The 20297-nt window shown below is 45.8% G+C and overlaps 1 protein-coding gene across 1 annotated transcript in view; it reads right to left on the bottom strand.

The window, feature by feature from the left end:
* Positions 1-20297, bottom strand: part of COLGALT2 (collagen beta(1-O)galactosyltransferase 2) — a 57483-nt gene that overhangs the window by 6693 nt on the left and 30493 nt on the right. The window contains exons 2-7 of the mRNA XM_069789592.1: positions 13400-13510; positions 11798-11915; positions 10911-11045; positions 6295-6499; positions 1234-1353; positions 679-755 (exon numbers count right to left, since the gene is read on the bottom strand). Coding sequence (XP_069645693.1) covers positions 679-755; positions 1234-1353; positions 6295-6499; positions 10911-11045; positions 11798-11915; positions 13400-13510 — 766 coding nt within the window. The remainder of the gene's footprint in view (positions 1-678; positions 756-1233; positions 1354-6294; positions 6500-10910; positions 11046-11797; positions 11916-13399; positions 13511-20297) is intronic.

The following is a 20297-nucleotide window of genomic DNA, read 5'->3' as shown; positions in this document are numbered from 1 at the left end:
ATTTTCATCACTCCTGGACATACCCAGCTTGGGCTAGAACCCAGCTGTGAGCCTGGCTCCCCCAGCTGCTCCAGACTCTCCAGTGTCTCTCAGGTGACAGAAATTGTTCCCTTCTGTCACTGGAAAGCAGGAGAGGTTTCCCAAAAGACCAGTTTTTGTCACAGAACGGAAGGACTGCCAAGCTGCTCTGCAGAGTCAGATGTAGAGGAAACAGCACAAGAACTGCGGAGTTAAATAACGTGTTTTTCAGCCTCACTTCTGCTATCTCCTCCTGGCTGGATTAAAACATCCATACTATCAAGACAGGAACCCCAAAGATTTGCTGGGCGCTGCCCTTGCACACAAACCTGCACTTCTAATCAGTGGTCTTGCAGCAGGTACTAAGTGCCCGCAGACCTGACTGGCCTCATTTCTCCACAGCAAGTGCCAGAGGGAAAGAAGGCTTCCTGAGCCCGTTCCTTTCTGCTTCCTTGAGCTTGGCAGAAGTTCTCCCCAAATAAGGATGGCTATTTTCTCCTTGCCAAAAGTTTAAGTCCAAAAGATGAGTGATTGGGAAAGAACTGACTAGGTGAAAAGATAATATTTTCCAGGGGAAACAGCTGGAAGCGAAGCTACAGGGAGAACCGGGTCCTCTAAGTGATAAATAGCAAGACAATGGCAGCAGAATAGGTTCCTTACTTCATCAAATCCCATCTTGTCAGGGTTCTTCAGAGGAACAGAGACATATTGAGAGGGTTCAATGGGAGGTCGATCAACTGAAAGAGAGGAGAGATCCCAAGCATCACCCTCATGTACAAGCTGCATTGATATAACATATCTGCATGTGTTTTCATCACTGGGCCTAAAAAGCCCCAGGGAGCTGGGACATGAAATCAGTGCAGGAGTGGGTGTAGCAGAAAGCATCCATGTTGCAAAGCAGAAGCCAGTAGCCATGTGCCAGATAGACCTCATGACAAAAACGAGGTTCTGCAGCATCCTTTCCACATTGAAGATGCATTTTTGCATGTTAAAATGGGGAAGTTAAGGGGTTTTGTGAAGGGGGTTGACCTGACCGTGAAATTATTACATCCCTAGATAGAAAAACAGTGGAAATGGAAAACTGCATAACAAACAGTATCAAAGCAGTCAGATCAGGAGGCAGACTCCCAAGGGGAAGAGAGTTGGGCTGCTGGCAGGAGATCTCTACAAACATTAACTTATGGGGGTCCATCATGGCAGGGCACAGTGACTTACTCATAGCCTCAATTAGTGTGTGCACAAAGTTCTCGGTTTCTTCTTGCAGCGTCTGGTGCGATTTCAGGGGCATGGGAAGGAAACCATAGTGTTCATGGTTGCAGATGAACATCTGTATCCCTGGGGATTACAGAAAAACAGAAATTAGAGTCGTGTCTTTTACGAGTGGATTTTGCTGCTCTGTTGCTACATAGCCACAATAAAACTTAAGCCAGGACCTCAGTCCCAAGAAGTTCTGCTTCATAAGCAAACAATTCAAAAACATTACCATGCCATTTTCTGTTTTATTTAGCTGGCAGCAAAGTGGCCTGTCCTGTGAAACCAATTTCTACTTGCTCCCTAACCGAAGGGGTTTCTAACTGCAATCAGTTTTCTCCTAGGAGAGACGGAACACCCCTCTTAGACCAGAGAAAGACCTGGCCTTTGCCTTCACGCTATGAAAAGAATCCTACAGCAGAGGGCAGAACTAGCCTTTAGCAAAAGCAGTGTGTGATACACACAGCGGGACTACTGCCGATAACTGGGGAGTCCCGCAGAAACCCCCAGCCCCAAAACTCCCCCTGCACTGCTCAGACCTGGCACCTCACCTGAAAATCCCTTTACAGACCCAGAGCCAAAAGCAGGAACAGGTTTTCACCCTCTGAGTAAGCCAGCCTCAAGCGATGCCATGGCTGACAAAGGAGCCAAATGGGCTTCCACCTGCAGCTGTGCTGAAGGAGAAGCAGCAGCGATCCTGGGACATGGAGCCTCTCTCCCTGCACACACCCAGGGCTCAGCAACTGCCTCCAAACCGGGGGTGGGGGGAATGGGGCTCAAAGGTGGGGGAAAAGACACAGGTTTCAAAGCTCAGGGCAACGCTGGAAGGCTGTGCTTGTCACAAACCTGTGAGGGGTGAAGCGGTTCAGGCGCAAGGGAAGCAGTCCCACGGGATACCCCCCCTCCTCTGTGGGCAGAGGATGCCCTGTCCTGCATGCCAGGCAAAGAAGGGTGCAGGTCTATCGGAGCAGGCAGCCTTAGAGAAGGAAAAATTCAAACAAACCCAGTGTGGCTAGGGGCGACGGAAGCTTTTGTCTGAGCTTTGCAAGGCTTCTCTGTCAGACCACAATAACTACGGAGTGACTCTTCCAGGGTGGAGGAGCCAACCTGATCTGCAGCTTCAACAGCACACAGTTGGCCAAATGTGGGCCCAGGCAGTTCAGCTCCCCTGGGATCACACAGGATGAAGTTGCAAGGCCCAAGGCATCAGTATAGCTGCAGGGTCTGTTACTAGCCTAGCAAGGGATTCACTCTGGGTTTTGCAGTCAAGCATCTTCCTGCTTCTGTTTGCTTTGGCCAGAAAACAAAGACATTTTCACCTGTGTTGGCAAAGGACTTTGAGGAATATACAGGATAATCATCTCGGAAGTGCCTAGTCTACCACCAAACATGGTCCTTTCCTCTCCAGGACTAGTTTTTACAGTGGTCTGAAGATTAGAGGAAAATCCCAGAGAGAGACACCAGCAAGGAGAAAAGATGTTTTCAAACAGAAGTGGTAATGTAACATCCTTCTACTCAAAAGCTTTTGCAACTGCTTGTTCAAGGAGCTGAATCTGATGGTGTGAAACAAAGAGAAGATGCAAAGCCTTTCCTCAGAGCCTTTGCAAGAGAAGAGACCCACCCACTGCTGAGCTTGTTCAGTGGGAATGTCCCAGCAACCTGCGATCAGCAAAACACTGTTCCCTCTGGACTGACGAAGGGTTTGCTCACTATCAGCTGTAACTGCAGCAGCACTCGACCTGATGTCGTCAGGCACCACTCTCAAAAGCTACATCCAGAGGAGCCAAGGGAAAGTATCTCCACTGTTTTTCACTGAGGTCTGCTAAGGCCCTTTATTAACTAACCACAATCTGAAAGCTGCTAGAACCCATACAAAGCAGATTTAAAGAAAAATGCAAACCTATAAGCTCTCCTCCGCCCCGCCTTGTTTTTTTTAAATGAAACAAGCACAACCACCCCATTCCCTCTAGGAAATAAACGAAAAGCAGACACTACCTGGAGTGTTGATGCTTTCATGTATTAGTCCTCCTAATCCCTGGTATTTTTAGCAAAGCAGAATTGTCTGCATTCATGACCCCAGTGTTTCTACCATTTTAAGTTTTGCAAGTAAATTGCTGGCTACCCTACTTGCCAAAACACATTCAGCTGTCAGCTGCAATTTAGCTAAATGGCAGAATAAAAAATACTACCTGCTGACATTAATGGATTTGGCACTGATCTAATCAACTAATCTTATCTGGCTCACTAATCTCCGTTCTTATCTTCCGCTGGCTTAAACACAGTTAATCTGCATACATTCACGCCAGTATTTTTGTTCCTTCTGGGATAAAAGCTACTTTAAAATGGTAAATCTACCTTAAAATGGTGAGGGGGACTCACTCTCCAGCTCTGTTTTTATAATAAAATAAACAATTGCTACAAGGGACAGAAAAGCCATAGATACTTGTATTATTATTAGCCTTTGTAAGGCAGTGACCAGGATTCACAGCCATGCCCTAAACTCACAGCCTTATTTAGGCAACCTGAATTTCCCCCACATCCCTGTGACCAGACTTGCCTGCTGGCTGACTCTGGGTCCTCAGAGCCTCAGGCTGAAAGGAAGCTCAGGAGATCTGGCTGGCTAAACGCTATCTTGTGAGCGCAAGGGGCTCTACAGAGTCCACCTTTGTCAATAAAACATCCACACCGAGTTTTGTTCCGAGTCAGTACTCCCATCACAGGCCACGTCCTCTCAGCAGAAGTGGGACGGTCTTTTTGGAGCATGACAAAACAGTTGCTTCAAGCAGTAGATTCACTGTTGAAAATTGATGGTTTGATCCGAGGCATTAAGTGCAGTACTTGGCCTGGACAAAAGCCAGCATCATTTATGACTTCAGGGAAGTAAGTGAAATTACTCCGAAGAGAAGTTTACCTCAAAGTCCACACATTCTTCACATTTCTGAACCTGGATATCATCCTTTTATCCTGGGTGACAAAACTCAGCCAGGACACAAGCCAACAATCTGAGCAGATCAATGGGCCAGACTGCGGAAGCAAAGCCTTTCATGTCATGGGTCAGTCCTGGAAAAAGCTAAAGTATTCTAGGATGGAAGGAAAAAAAATGATGTGTTTGAATCCCTGAAATATCTCTTAAGCAGCTGGAGCTACTGCAATGCAGTTACCACACTCATTGGATGCTGCATTTCTGGGAGAGCTGTCAGAGGCAACAAGCTGGGCAGGTAGATTTGAAGGAGTCTGCTTTGCTATCCAGACTTAAACCTCAATTCTCTGGAGCCAATATACTGACGTCCTGACTCGGAAAGTCAGGGCCCCAAAGGTGTCCTGCAAGTTCACATCTTGCCTCTGCCTTCCAAGGGCTCTAATTTCAGCTCCCGCTGCCTCTCCTCTACCATTCATCTGTCGCATTTGATGCCCCTCATCCTCTCTTAGCTGAGTTTTAAAAAGCCCTACTTAGTCTGCCAAGACAATGCCATCTTTTTCAATGCTGTCAAGAACTTCAAACCAGAAACATCGCTAAAAGGAAACCTACAAACAGCTGGTGGCTGCTGTGCTGGTCTGGAAATGGTGGGAAAGGCAGTCTTCTCAGCCTGTCTCTTCTGTAGAAACGACTGCCAACAACAACACTTCACTTTCTCTCTGCTTGTCTGTCCCCCAAGAACAGCCCTTCCTTCTCACCCTAACTTTGCCTCTTTTACAAACAGAAGACAGGCAACACCAACTGCACATCACTCAGAGAACCCACAAACAACTTTTCCCTAATTCACCTCAGTAAGCCAGCAAACCAGTCATGAAGTTCTGAATAGAAGTGCATTTCATTGGTGCTGCTGAGGTTTCATCAGTCTCTTTTTTCCTTATAAGGCCCCAAACTTCCCCCTATTCAACGCAGCAGGGCAAAGAACAATAGAGATGGCCATTACAACCATATTCTTCCCAGGAGCCCCTTTCAGCTCTGACACTGCTACATACAGGTCTGCCACCCAGGACTTTGGTGGAGACAGAATACCCACCAGATCCACTCTGCAAAAATAAATGGGACTAAACATCCTCACCACGAGTACAAGCAGCAGTAGCAGCAGTATCATGCCCTTAAGAGACAGTGATTTCTCTGAGACACCGGGAGCTCTCTGCCAACATCAACAGCCATTCCAGACAAAGGAAGAGGACACTGAGGTTGTGATTTGGCCTGAAAGGAGCCCTGTATTTCAGGTTTAACTGAAATCCTCCCACTGACTGGTAGAAACTGATCCCAGTATCAGCTGGAGTGGTACACATTTTCTCTCTGCTGTGCCTCAAGGATCTCAAGGCAGCTCAGTGCTCGACTGGTTCTCCCAAAGCACCAATGATACAATGTCAAGTATACAGAGATTTTACTGCTCGCACACCAGCTCTAACCTCCTCTTGCCTGCAACAGATTTCCTCTCAGCACAGCCCACAGACTCACATCATTCCCCTGAAAGTTACACTGATTTTGCTTTCCAAAATAAAAAAAAAACCAAACCCAAAACCAAACCCCCCCTACCTCTCAGACAATTCCTGCTGAGCTGCCATAAAGTGAAGCCTCATCAGCACTTTGGGTAAGCAACTTGGTTTTTGTTTTCCACAAGGGCTGCTACATTTAAGAAAGAGTCTCTTGCCCTCACCCCCTTCCTCATGGATCTCCTAGAAGTGGTGACTTCAGATACCTTACCTACAGCCTTCAGAATACCTTCCCCTCTCACAGCATTCACCTGTGTTCACTACTGTCTTGCTGTGACACAAATCAAGGGTGGATGGCACACATTTTGTCTCTGAAACACTGTCCCCATCCCAAGAACGGCTCCTGTGTCCTTTGAAGCTAGCTGTGATTCAAAACTGCATTGCCAGTCACTTGCTGCTTGTTATCCCTGACCAGATCCAAATGAGGAAAGGGAACAGGGTCTTAACTCACCACTGAAGCCAACATAGGACTTTTGGGCCTGTGAACTCAAAGTAGAGGTCTGCATGTCTCTACTAGTGAATTCTCCCCAGCAAAGGCTCCAGACATACCTGCTTGGCGACTGGAGAAGGCAAAGACCATGATATCATCAAAGCTCCAGGTGTAGTCCTGGGGGGGTGGGTAGAACATCAGCTTGGTGGAGGCCTCTTTCCTCAAGTCAATGAGGAACGTGGAATGAATCATTGGGACAGCAAAACAGCCTGTCCTCTTCCATTCCCGAATCAGGGGATAATCCAAGGTCCTTTTGTAATAGCCCTGCAATCACAATGAGGGGGCTGCTGGTTACAAGAGATTTCTGTTTCATAGATGTTTCTTAGCAGAAGCTGTCACCCTTAGCCCTCCCTAGCAGAGACAGATCAGTGCTCAATTCTCAGATTTTTAAGTGTCTCCCATTTGGAAAGGGCTCAGTTGAGTATTTAGAAACAATCTCCATCACAAAAGTTAAAGCTTGACCTTCTCTCTTCTTTTTAGCAGCTATTGGAAACCCAAGCCTTTCCATTGCAAAATTCCCTTGCAATAGAGCTTCAAACCTCAGACTGTTTTCTCCCGGCTCTTTGAAAACCATTTTTGCACATAGACTCTCAGGTCTGATCGTGGAAGCTGCTGAGCATCCATGACATCCTCCATGTTCAACAGGCACAAAGGACATTCAGTGTTTCACAGAATAGGATTGCACAATGGTTCCTCCATCCCAGGGCAAGCAGGTTTAATACTCACTGCTGAGCTCTCCCCACAGGGTCTGTCTGGGGGAGGCACTTCAGTCAGCTCATTTCTCTGTAACCACAAGCTTTGCTAGACTTCCAGCACTGTGGGTGCAACACCCGTGTTGTACAGCTCACAACTGGTTTTGCAGGTGCAATATGTCTAAAGCTATCAGATTTGGAAATAAATACACTGAATTCCTCCAGAAAGAAGATCCTAACACAGCAATTAGACACCCCGACACAGCTGATGGTTGAATCCAGAGCAGATTCTGGTCTTTACAGAAATGATGAGTCACTAAAATACATTAAAGTTACTTTTGCGTTATATTTTCCATGAGCATCCTAGCAACAGCCGAGCAAATCACTGCAGAACCACTTTACCCTGGTTTTGTGTAGAAGCATGGTGTGGTGCATTTGTCTATTTGTGTATCTGTAGAACATCCCCTCTGTCCTTCAGATACCTAGTCCATACCTAGTATGGTCAGAAGGTATCTGAAGGACAGAGCCGGTCTGATTTTCATGAAAAGGAGCAAGTGGGCAGAGACCTTACTAGCATTCCCACCAAAGTAAGGGTTAAGATATTCAGCCTTTAACAGACATCCGAGAATGCCCACAGGTGAAAGATGCTGGAAACTAATCTTTCCTCCTCCAGTCACTCACTATGGGGTTTTGGGGCTTTTCACTGCTCATAAACCATGTGTAGTCAAGAAAGACTCCAACTTGTCAGCACTATTGCTGTGCTCTCCTATGAAGGTTAGCTTTATGACAACTAAATGTTAAGCTGTCTGGAGCTGGGTTTGGCTTGCTGTTGCTCAGTGCTGAGTGTTTCAGGATGTGCTCCAGCTGTTACTCCATCCCCAAGTCCCCAGGGAGAGCAAGGCTGAGAGCATGAAGCTGTGGGACTGTGAGCACAGAAACAAGAAGCAGCAATTAAGAGAAAAGAAGAAGAAAAAAAGAAAAAAAAAAAAGTGGGATCTTTCCTTTTCATTTGACCAGTTTTTTTCACCAAATTCTGCAAGATGCATTTGCTGCTAGTTTTTTCCCCTCTCCTTTTCTCAGCTAACACTGGTAATGATGGAAATTTACTACTGGAGAGGTAACGCTAGGGCCAGGGCTGAGGCTGGTGCACACAGGCAGAGATCCACTTCAGCCTGTGGAGCAATGCTGATTTATATCAGTGGAAAACCTGGCTGTCTCAGGACCTAACCTTAAAAACTTAAAAGGACAATGCCTTCACTATGACGTTTATATCTCCATTTTAAAACAAAACCTGAAACATGTAAACACCACTCCCCCCGCCTTCCCTTATCTATATATTTGCTTCCCGAGAATTTGGGAAGTTCAAGACCTTTTCCTGCTATTTTTACTCAATTAGTTAGTCTGAACTGTGGAACTCCTTGCCATAAGATGGTGTGGATGCCCAAAAAAATAATTAAAAAAAAAAAAAAAAAAAAAAAAGATTCAGACAGTGATTTCTGTAAAGAAAACCCCAAAACCAAACAAACAAAAAAATCACTGAGAACTTTAAAGACAAAGACCTTCCTCAAGAAACCAAAGAGAAGGAGATTGCCAGAGGATAAAAAGTATTTTGGAGAGGTATCATTCACTTACTTGTTTGCCATGTTCTTATACTATTGCCTAGGCATCTGCTAGTAACTGCTGCTACCAGATGGACCTTTGGTTCGACCCAGTACAGCTGTTAAGTTTTCACCCTGCCTATGGTCCCTACTTGTGTCCTTGATAACACCGGGAAGGAAGAATGATTTTTTACACCAGGTAAATAGAAGAAAGGGGGAATGGAGTTTGCTCTTCGTTTCACTCCAGCAATAATGACAATAGTTAGTACCTGGTTAGCTCTACAGAATAAATCAAGATGGCAGGGAAGGGCAGGACCATAGAGCGTCTCTAAAGCACTCCTATTCGCATGCGCTGGGGAAGCTCAAAGATGTATGTGCAGCTCAAGCTTAAACACAGTTGTCTGTGCAGTAAGGCAAGCTTGTCTTTATGAAGAAGGAAACACAAGACTCAGGCATGGAAGTAAAAAGGAATTCCTGAAGCTTTCCAGGGCCAATGTGGACAAAAAGGGAAACTTCTCAAGAGAACAAAAAACCTCTTCCTATTCTAGGAGACATGCAGCTTGGTATCCTGCCTCCTCAAAGTAGGACAAAACACATGCCAGCAGCAGACTAGAGAACAGGTCAAAAAGCTGATCTCATTATTGAGGCTTACCTGGGAGAAAAAAGCATTAACTACAGTCCCCATTTCAGCCTGAATGTCTTAGAAAGCCAATTTAGAGCTTAATCAAGAACATTTCAAAGGAAAAGAGTAAAAAAAAGGCAAAAAATGACTGTGACAATATATCTGTCCTTCTATATATTTGATTCTCTTACTAAAATCGTTTTATGGACAAGGTGATTGTACTCGGTTTGGCTGGGATGCAGTTAATTTTCTTCAGAGCAGCCCATATGGAGCTGTGGTTTAGACAGGTGACCAAAACAGTGTTGATAACACACGGATGTTTTAGCTGCCGCTGAACAGTGCTCGCACAGTATCAATGCCTTCTCTGTTTCTCACTCTGCCCCCCACAGCAAGTATGCTGGGTGTGGGCAAGAGGCTGGGAAGGGACACAGCAGGGACACAGCTGGGACAGCTGACCCAAACTGACCAAAGTGATTTTCCATACCGTGTAACATCATGCTCAGCAATAACGCTGCTGGGGGAGCTTTTCCAAAGCAGCCAGCGCCCAGGGAATGGTTGGGCAACGGTCTCCTGGTGATGAGTGACTGATTTTGCATCACTTGTTTGTTTGGGTTATTTTTCCCCCCCTTCACTTATTAAACTGCCTTTATCTCAACCCATGAGGGTTGCTTTTGGGTTTCGTTGGGGTTTGGTGTTTTGGTTTTTTTTTCCTGCTTTTGCAATTCCAATTTATTCCCCCATCCCGCTGGGCAGGAGTAAGAAAGCAACTGGGTGGGGTCTTACCTACCAGCCAGGGTCAACACACCAGTGATGCGGGCCAACTTGTAAAGTGACAGCTCCACCTCGTTCTGGCTCTAAAAATAATGCTGTTTCTACTAGACAACATCTTTGTATCTGATACTTTCTGCAGTATATGTGATTTGAGAAAGTAACAGGAAACTAATTTCTAGGCTCAGCACTTCTGTCCTTTACACCAGTACCCTTTACATACACACTTCAGCATACACACTCCCTACAAGGCAAAGGGTGTTGTCCGACTACATAAATTTGTTCATATGCGAGAAAAATAACCTATACACAATGGAGAGCTGTAGAAAGAAAAGCAAATTCCTCTCAGATTAGCATTGCTATACAGAAAGCTAGTCTAAAATTATGTACCAAGAGTTTTAAGGCCATTACACAAACATATGGAACAACCTCAAATAAATTTTGGTGTGTATATCAGTATTTTTTATGTAGTTAGTGGGATTGTATCACTTCCCAGGACTTTTGGCTAAGCAAGCTCAGCTTCCTCCAGATTCAGCTTTTTTTTAAGCGAGGAATCTCAGATAAGGAAGCAAGTTTCAGCTATGTGCCTGCACACCCAATGCGGAACATGTATTGCTTTGCTCATACCTACAGCTCGGTTAGAAAACAAAGCCTGAAAAACATTTATAGACTGCAATGTCCTCTCTACCCTTATTCCCAGATTCCCTAGAAACATATGGACCTTTCCCAAAGATACCCACCCAAGATTTGGGATGCTGTCACTCAGAGAGGCGCAAGCTGAGATGACCGCATGACACCACTATGCTCAGTACATGCTAACACCACCTCTGCATGCCTCAGCTACAGCAGCTTCTTTTCAGAAGAAGGACACTACAGAAGCAGGTGGGAAAGCCCATAGAACAGAAACAATGCCCACTGCTTCACTGACACAAGGCAGGAGGCCTTTGAAAACATAGCTTGCACAGTCACCCAGCACCATTCATGTGGTCACTTGCCTGGGGGGTGATGCCACACCAGAAGTTAGAGTAGAGAGAGCGAGACTCAAGCATTGGTGCCACCAATGTCTTGTTTTCTGCTATCATCAGGTTCAGGGTTTGTGGGTTGGTCAGTAAATTATCTGCATCAATAAACTAGAGAAGGAAGAGGGGAAGAGAAAAAGAAATTTGTTATTAGATAAAATGATATGCTTCCCCTGACATTTTCTTGGGAACAAGGCAGCCAGAGGCACGAGGTATTGGCAAAAACCACAGAGCTGGTGGTTTTAATACCACAGGACATATGGCTGTTATGGGTGAACCCCACGGGGGTTGCCCCTGCACCACAGCTGTGGGATGAGAAAAGATGTGGAGCTTCCCTCCGACTCCACAGAACGTTACTCCAGCCCAGGGGCAAGGGAGCTGCGAGGGAAAATAACACTGCTGAAAATTCAGGGCAGGTTTATTTTTTGAAAAGGATCAAGAAGACTCTTAAAAACTGGCCTCACACCCTTGCCTTGTTCAGAGGCTGGGAACACCGTCATTAACTGCTGCTGTAGTCACCAAAGGCACGCATCTTTCCACAACTGTTGTGCAAAACTATTTCCCTTACATTTCATCAATAACAAGTGGGGCTTCAATCTCTGGGACCCTCGCAGGTACCTACCCACCACCAGGACTATATTCAATCCTGACCCCTGTGGAGAAAGCCTTGGGTTTACCCAGGGACTTATCTGCCCAGCTGCAAAGTCTCTTGCTCATCAGACCAAGAAATGACACACAGCATCTCACCACAAAGAGCTTTGTCTTTAGATGGAGAAGAAACTTTCTGGCAGCCCCAAGTATCAGAGTGACTACCTGAAAAGCTTTTGCCTCAGGACAGTTAATAAATCAAACCTTGCATTTACCAGGATGTAGTCTGACCACTTCTCTCGTGCAGCGCGCAGGGCAGCCTGTCGGAGTTTCATCACATGAGTGAATCGGGAGCTTGGCCAATGTTTTGGCCCAATTTCTTCTGGGTAAGACCTAGCAAAGAAAAAAAAGTGACTACAACCCACGTCTGGGCCCTATTACACTAGTCCAAAAAAAAAAAAAAAAGTTTCCTTGCTGCCTTCTTTCCAAAAGAAAAACAGTGTTAGAGTCACCTCAGGCAACCCAGGAGAGGTTTTGAGGGAGAATGATTCCAAGTTTCGTGCTGGCATGTGTACACAGGGCACTGGAGAACAAGCAGCGCTGCACCATTTCCTGCCGACCAAGCGGCCACAAGCAAAACAGCACTATCAAAACCAGGAGTTTCTTCCACGGCAGCAGGCTCTCACCTGATGTAAGCAGAGGTTACCCCACCAAAGCGAACTGAAGCTGATTTACCTCATCTGACCCTCTGGTAGAAATTCATCTGTCCTCTGCTAGGCTTTAAGTTTAAGACTGTAAATGCAGCTTCCTTAAGCCCAGTAGAATCAACAAAGCTGAGGATGTGAAGATGAAGGCAATTTGGGTTCCCTCGGGGTCTGGGCATTATTAGTAACTGTTAACACATCCCAATAACAGCTCTTTAATCTACAAACACCCAACACCCAACCCCATGAGCCCAATCACACGAGCAAAGTTATGTGCACGTCTCTGTTTTCAGGATCAGGTCCAAAAGCAAATGCTTTATAACAAAGATGGGAGGAAACTTAGGGACAGACCCCTGTGTGGAATAAAAATTCAGGACTTTGAAACAGTGCCAGCGTAAGCCAGTGAAGGAGTTAAGAACTTCAAAAACTTTTAACAGAATTTAAAGCCACGTTTGACAGGATTAAGAAAACTCAATTCCAATTAAGGATTAGAAAAGTCAATAAAACAAGCATTCCCTGTGGGTTTGTACCACAAATGCCCCACCACTGCACTGAGGACCTTGAAAATAAAAGCAAGCCTAAAGAAAGGGGAAACAGATACACTTTTCCCTGATGGAAGAAATAGAAAACAGAACAAAACAGCTGATCTTAAAATAAATAAATAAATAGAATAAAGCAATAAAAACCCAACACACCTAACATTTCAAAGCAATGATCCTACAAGTCATGCAAAAGCATAATATACTGAATTAAATCTAGTTCTCTGGCTCAGAACTTACTGAATATTTGATGTCTTGGACAGAACTTTCAGAGACACTATGGGAATGGGTTATGGTTTCCCTGCTTCCTTGCAAATAAAGAATGACAGTTTTTATTCCCTGTAGCTTTTGATGTGATTTGTTTACCATGCAAAGAGAGCAGCTGTAGATGCTAAATAACTGAACGGAAAATTCTCTGAAGTTCTGGATGAGTTGCTTCACTGAAGTCAGAGACCTTTTTATGGGCTCCATGAGAACACAATTTTAATGGGACAGACCCCAAAACCCACCACCACCACCCCCTACATTTTAATGCATGGACATTTAGTACATCTCCTGATTTGACAACAGAAAATCTAGGAAATTTGACATATACGCCAAGCAGCTTCAGTCAGCCCCTCACTGCAGTACTCACTGGGGGTCTTCCATCGGCCTCCACTCCACATCATGGTAGAGGTTCTGCACATTCTTCAGCCACTCCCTAAGGACTGCTGTGGTGTTATCAACATTGTGGTCAGTGGCCACCCTGGGAAAACGAGAGCACAAAGGAAGCCTGTTAACACAAGATTTAGGTTCTTTGCCTTTTCCCAGCTGGTAAATGAGTCAAACAGAGGCAGAACTATTTCTTATTGGCACATCCAGCTCCTGGCAGAACTCAGCACAGCTCCACAGATGTGCAAGCCCTTGCTAAGGCACACAGCAGAGCCCCACTTCCCCACAAAGGCAGAACACCCCCTTAATGCAGGCATGCTTGCACACCCCTCGCCTCTCACTGATCTCCTCCTGCCTCACAGGAATTACAGCAGCTTTATCATCAAGCGGATACAGGACTGAACTCTCTGTTCAGTTCATCCACTGGCAAAGACAAGGTAGGCCATCTCAAGATGAATGGCCCAACGTAAGGAACCGCAAAGGTCCTGTCTCTAGAAGTACCAGGATTTTTTGCTCTGCTTGCTTTATCACCCTGCAAGCCCACCTTTTAAGATGCACAGCCCTGCTGTGGGCACGCAAACACCGCTGCCTCACCCTATGGCCCAGGAATCACTTGTGCCAGGATCGGGGGCTCTGCTGAGACACTGAGAGGAGCCCCCGCTAACACACCGCTAGCAGAGCAAAGGAACACGTCACTCGCTGCTCTACAACATGGATAACTATAACCAAGGCCTAGAAAGCCACTTGCCTCCGATTTGCAACCTGCAGGTAGCACAGCCTGCCACAACTTCCCTGTGCATGGCCAAGCTGAGCATGGAGGTGGCAGGGATGCTCCACACACACCCGGACCAGCATCAGACCTCCTTCCCCCCACCCTGCCATAGCCAGCAAGCAGCGAGGCTGAGGCTCCGAGAGAGACAGCTTGCTTTCTTACTGTTTCTTGACACAGAGGTTACAAGTTTGTGAAAACACACAGAGGAGCTTTGTGCAGATGCTATGTTTTCCTAAAGCACTGCAGTAGCATTCAGTCCCAAACAATGGGAGTGGGAGAAACCTGTCTGCTTCCCCTATGGCCTCTGCCATCCTCCTTGAAAGCAGCATCTGAAGAATGTTTTTTCCTCAGGGTTGAGTAGTATAGCTGCACAAAGTGGAACAGGACGCACAAATCCACGTCTCTGACGGTAACCATGTGGAAAGGCTCCCAAAGGAGCCACAAGCCCGTCTCCTCCTGGGATCCTCAAGCCTTTGGGTTACAGGGCAAGCAAGCCAAGTTGCATCCCAGCTGCTCCTTTCCAGCACGCATTTCCCTAGGACCAGGACTTTGCACATCCAACACCTGGCCACTCACATGGTCACGGCAGATCCCACAGCAAATTCCCTTAAGTGAAAGGGCTGCTCATTTTTCCTGGCCAGAAGGCAGGAAAGCACAGCCCCGTGGTAGGGAATTCTCCGCTGAGAATTTACAATCCCTTTATATTCCTCTGGGAGTATAAATACTCCCAAAAGGTCCCATGGAGAGATAAGCAACGACAGAGTGAAACACATCCCTAAGGGCAGGGCACTGGAAGGCCATGCTAAGCCCCCATCAACTGCTATAAATTGCCTCTTTTGTCCTCCAGCTCCAGAGACCCAAAGGCACTTCCCACAGCATCCTCCACCCTAGTTAAAGCCAGAGATACCTCTAGTTAGGGGAGGGCACACAGAACAGAGAAAGGGGGCACGTCCCAAACCCTAGAGCCACTTCAAGCTATTTCAGGAAAATACCTCCGCCCCAAGTCATCATATGATCCTCCAGATGAGAATCAGGGTATGAACCCTTTCTAGTTCATGCAACCGGAAGATTTCATTCTCATGGGGATTAGCTTGCTTTAAATTAAAAAAAGAATCAAGAATTCAGGTTTTAGGTTTATTTATAATCAGAAGAACACAATCACTTAAGGACAGGAAGCTTATTTGTTGAATATTTATTCCTGTCTATTAAAACAATAAATAATAAAAGTTCAGCAAGTGAATAGAGGCTGGTTTCTTTGCTATTAACTGCTCTCCTATCACAGCACAAGGCTAGATTTAGTCATAACTTCAGGGTTTGCTTCAGACCAAGACCCAGGGTCGAACTGCACTGTAGATCTAGTTTGCAAAAATGTTTAACTGGACTAAAACAGTCGTAGTGCTGACTTGGTAGAACAGACTAAGTCAAACTTGCTCCATGTATTTTACGGACTGCAGCTCATCCACTCAAGCCCCTATTTCAGCACACATGCCTGGGCCTCCACAGCCATGGTGCAATTCGCTAGCCTTGTTCTGCTTTCCTCCCACACTCCAGCTGCACAGACAGTGAACAACAGCTCCAAAATTCCTAAAATACCAGAGAACTGTGAAAATGGCTTTATGTTCATGGTCATCACTGGAGTTGCAGTGGCACCAAGAAGCTCCTGCTATACAGTGGGACCACACTGCAGTTAAGCATCACACAAAACAAGCAAAGATGATGGTGGCCATCCTGAAGAACGTCAGAGTCCATCTTACACCATACTCTTTGCCAGGTCCAGGCTAGTCTTAAGGATCCTGCAAAACCCTTAAAGTAAGCACATAACTCCCACAGGGTCAGTTCCATGTGCCTGTTTCCCTCAGCAAGCCTCATTGCAGTCCTTCTAACCTCACATAAATCAATGAGGATGTGTGGAGGGGTTTGCTACGGTCTGGGGAGGGAAAGGGGAAGCTTCAGCTCTGTACACGTCAAATTAGTCTCAGTGTTATGCTGGCTGCTCCCTTGTCTCAGCCAGGAGATTCTTCTCCATTCAGGTCTGCACACACGCAAGCCCAAAATGTATTAGTGAGGGAGCTGTTTGCAGGGATGTGCAATGGAAACCCAAAGTTCACAAATGAAACACAATTTCCTTCACAAAAAAGAAGTTAAAATGTAGAGTCATTCAACCTCAGAGAAAATTATTAACATGATAGACGGCTGTTTCCTCAATTGCTCAGAGTTGCTTCATTAAGCCCAAAACTTTGACTAGCAGTAAGAAACCTTAAAGTTGAGAAAGACAGTGGTTGACAGAGTTACTGCAGCTCTGCCCTCAAAAGCTAGCTGCCCTCAATAGCTAGCCCTTCTTTGCTTCCCCAGGCAAGCCAAAGGGGCCGAAGGATGCTCCTCCTGTCATGTCTTTGTCTCCAGTTCCTGTAAGGTCAGACCACACAAGTTTTACTGCATGGGCACACCACCACCCTGAGAGAAGGGCACAGCACACCAAAGACTACTACTGCCTGATCTTGCCCTCTGCAAAGGGCTGCCTAGGGAAAGAGTTTCCCAAGAGTCAATCAGACCCTCCGTGCCTGGGGTTCTCCATCCTCCTCCTGGTAGGGCAGTACGCCCTCGACAAAATCCACCCTGGAAGACCCCAACAGCTAACATCCTCCAGACAGAAGTGAGACACAGGAATGGGAGCCTAGAGGAATCTCTACATCTACCCACAAGGAAACTGCTAGAAGAAAGATGGTATTTTACTGCTCAGGCTGTAATGGCATTATGTAGAAGGTAAATTCACATCCCAGTAGACCTTTACGAAGACATTGATGAGACAAAGCTCTGGCACAAAGAAAGGACTGCTGTCTCCAGGACTATCCACCCAGCAGCATTTCTAAGCCCAAAAGTTCTCAAAGGCAATAAAGTTTGTCACGCCCTGGATGAAACATGCCCTATGACTAGCAATTTGGCAAACCTTTGTTTTTCCAGCTTTGAGCCTCAAAAAAACCCCAACCAAAAAAAAAAACCCAAACAACCCAAGCCATTCCCAAAAGCAATTTTCACTATTAGTTTCAGAACAATTCACATTTAAGATCAAACAAAATCAGCACTTACTCCTATTGTAATATCTGAACCAGTCCACCTATCCTCCCCCAAAAAATAGCAGCTATGGTGTTTGCAATACCACTGTATGGAAAAACAGGCACATACTCCCCACCCCCCCTTTTTTTTTAAATTACAACCCCTGCACAAGAAAAACAGGAAATAAAAATGTGAGCAGGACTTCCCACTGGCAGCAAAAGCTCCCCAAACCATAAGAGGGAGATCAGGATATTCCCCATTATAAGCACTTCTTTAATACACAGTTTGTAGGACTTCAAGAAGCTGAGCACACAGTTAAAATTTCAGTGCTCTAACTCAGATGGATGGACCAGTTGGACTCTGTTCATTCTTGCTCCATTTCTGGAGCAGGCCATCTCTGCTGCAGATCTCACCACCACCACTGGTAGTCTGCTTGCCCATGGTGCACATGTCCCCAGTTCTGGAAAACTGACTGTCCTTTCCCTGGGTGATGACAGTCAGGAAAGGATGAGACACACAGAAAGAGCAGTCAGCATTTGTGCCATGTCTGGTACAATGAGACAAGGGCATGGGAAGAGACTGTTCCATGTGATAAACTGAGGGTAAGGTGGCATCACAAGGAGGACACTTTGCTGGCAGCGTCCTGTGCTGGCTCTTCTTGTAAAAGACCTACAGTAGGTGAGGTAAAGCAGTACCTCCAATACCTGCAGAAAACCAATTTCAGTCTGCCCAAACTCCTCCAACAACAGTGCTAGTGAAGAGGGGCAGCACAGGTGAACATGTCTTCTCTGCATGTCACGCAAGTAAGTTTGATGGTGAGGGCCCACCACAGAAGAGGTGTTATCACCTCTCCTCACTTGCCTGTCCTGGAAAAGTGTTTTTACTACATCCTCTGATCCTTACTGGTCCACGGCATGCACTTGATAGGGTAAGGAGACTGGATCACCTTAACCCAGCTCCACTTAGCTCACAAGAACACAGCTCAGCAGTCCACGAGGCCCTTAGACTAAGGGAGTGCTTAGATTTTTTTTGTGTATTTTTTGAAAGCAGGTCAGTGAGCACAGTACTATTATTTGAGTTTGAGTCTATCAGCATTATTCTTGGCCTGGCATGAGGTTTAAATCACGTTTTTTGAGTGGATCAGTTTGAAAAATTTGTGCCATCAAGACCAAGCAGAAGCTACAAGAAGATGTGCCAAGTGCAAGGCCACAGGAAGAGGAGAGGTGAGCTGGCTGCCAAGGAGTACAATTCTTACGCGTCATTCTCCAACATCTCATCACCCTCATGGTCTCATCATCTTCATGGCTCTCTGCTGGACTTACTCATGCTTGTTATCATCGTTCTTCACCAAGGGGGCTCAAAACCAGAGGCAGTATTGCAGATGTGATCAAACAAGAGCCTAGCAAAAGGGGAATAACCCCTCCCCTTGATCTCCTGGCTTAATTCTGTTCACGCTACCCAGGACGCAGCTGACCTTTGCTACCAGGACACAACACTGGCTCACATTCAGGTTGCTGTCCACTATGGGTCCATAGGTCCCCTGAGGCCTTTTCAGCAGAACTGCTCCCCAGCCTGCATCACTGCAAAGGGTTCTTCCTTCCCAGGTGCAGGACCTGATGAAGTTCAAGAGATTCCCTGCAGGCAACTCTGAGCTCAAAGCCAACACATTCTGCCTGCAACTAGTAAGCAATTGGGGGAGAAGACTTAAACAGTGGGTTTCTCTCAAAAGAGACAGGCTACATCAATGGCATTTGCACTAAAAAGGAGGCAACTTCAGGTTCAAGAGCTGATTAACAATGTCTGGAATTTAATTACAGAAAAAAGGTCTTCTGCAAGATTTACAACCTAAAGCCTGTGCAACACAATCAGGAAAGACCGGTGGAGTGACAAGGAAAAAAAATTGAATTCCTACCACTCTTTTCAGAAAAGAAAGTTTAATAAATTAAACTGGAACAGACCTTCAGATGGACACTCCTATTCCAGTAACATGGCAGCTTTTTCCACTCAGATTTAAACCCATTTCCAATAAATAGAAGGTAAATTTTAGAAAAGTTTGAGTGAGAACGTTCATATAGGGGCTTATGCCGGCATAACTATAACCACTTCAATATTTACTTTGGCTTTAACCAGTAGTCTTACCATGGACACAAGCCCTCATTGTCCATCCTCAGCAAAGTACCCCCTTCCCAAAAAAACTCAAGTACCATGAATAGTGAAAAAGTAAGCGCAACATTAAGAGCCTACTGTTTTAATTAAGTAACATGTGAGTAGCAGCATACGAGGAAAACTGCTCCTTTCACAAACTGCTCGTATTTTTAGCCTGATAATGTCTCCTCAAACTGTATTTGCAAGAGGGAGTTAATTTAGGCTGTAATGGTTATCCTCCTCTTTTTCTCCCCAAAAAAGGAAAAAAAAAAAAAAACCCCACCCTTTTTTACTTCTTCACATCCCAGTCTGCTCTCCCAAGCTATTTACAGTTTATTTACCTCAGGCACTGGGTCAGAGGAGAAAATTAGAAAATTTTCCCCTTCACCATCTGTATAGGAAAAGTACTACAGGACAAAACCAACACTGTGTGCCTCTGGCTTGTCAGAATATGGTTCACATTGTAACACAAGTTGTGGGAAACTCTATAGCCAGGGCCCTGCAGTAATTTTCCTACTGAATTTAACATTTACCAACTCTTGCCTTTGGCAAACAGGTAGGGAGGGAGGGCTTCGAACAGGGGCGAGTACTTCACGTTCAAGAAGCGTATACTGCAAAGCAGAGTCAGAACTGGAGGCAGCTAGCTTTCAAAAACAAAAGCTGTAAGGAGGATCCTTTCCCTTTCTGTCAGTGTTTTGAACACTGTAGGGGTTGAGGAGGGTGTTGGGTTCTCCCTTTACTGCTATGAGAGTCAAACTCAGACACCCAGGCTCAAGTAGGCCCTTCTCATTGCTTTGCCAAGCGCCTACCATGAATGACAATGGTCAGGATGCTGCTGATGGTTGGGGTTGCATTGAGAATGGCTCACACGAAGAGGACGTCCATGGCTTTCCAGGGCTCCTGCTGCTTC

The sequence above is a fragment of the Haliaeetus albicilla genome, chromosome 8, assembly GCF_947461875.1.
Source record: "Haliaeetus albicilla chromosome 8, bHalAlb1.1, whole genome shotgun sequence".
NCBI classification, from domain to species: domain Eukaryota; kingdom Metazoa; phylum Chordata; class Aves; order Accipitriformes; family Accipitridae; genus Haliaeetus; species Haliaeetus albicilla.
Note: the sequence above shows the minus strand (reverse complement) of the source record. Positions and strands in the feature narration are given on the sequence as shown.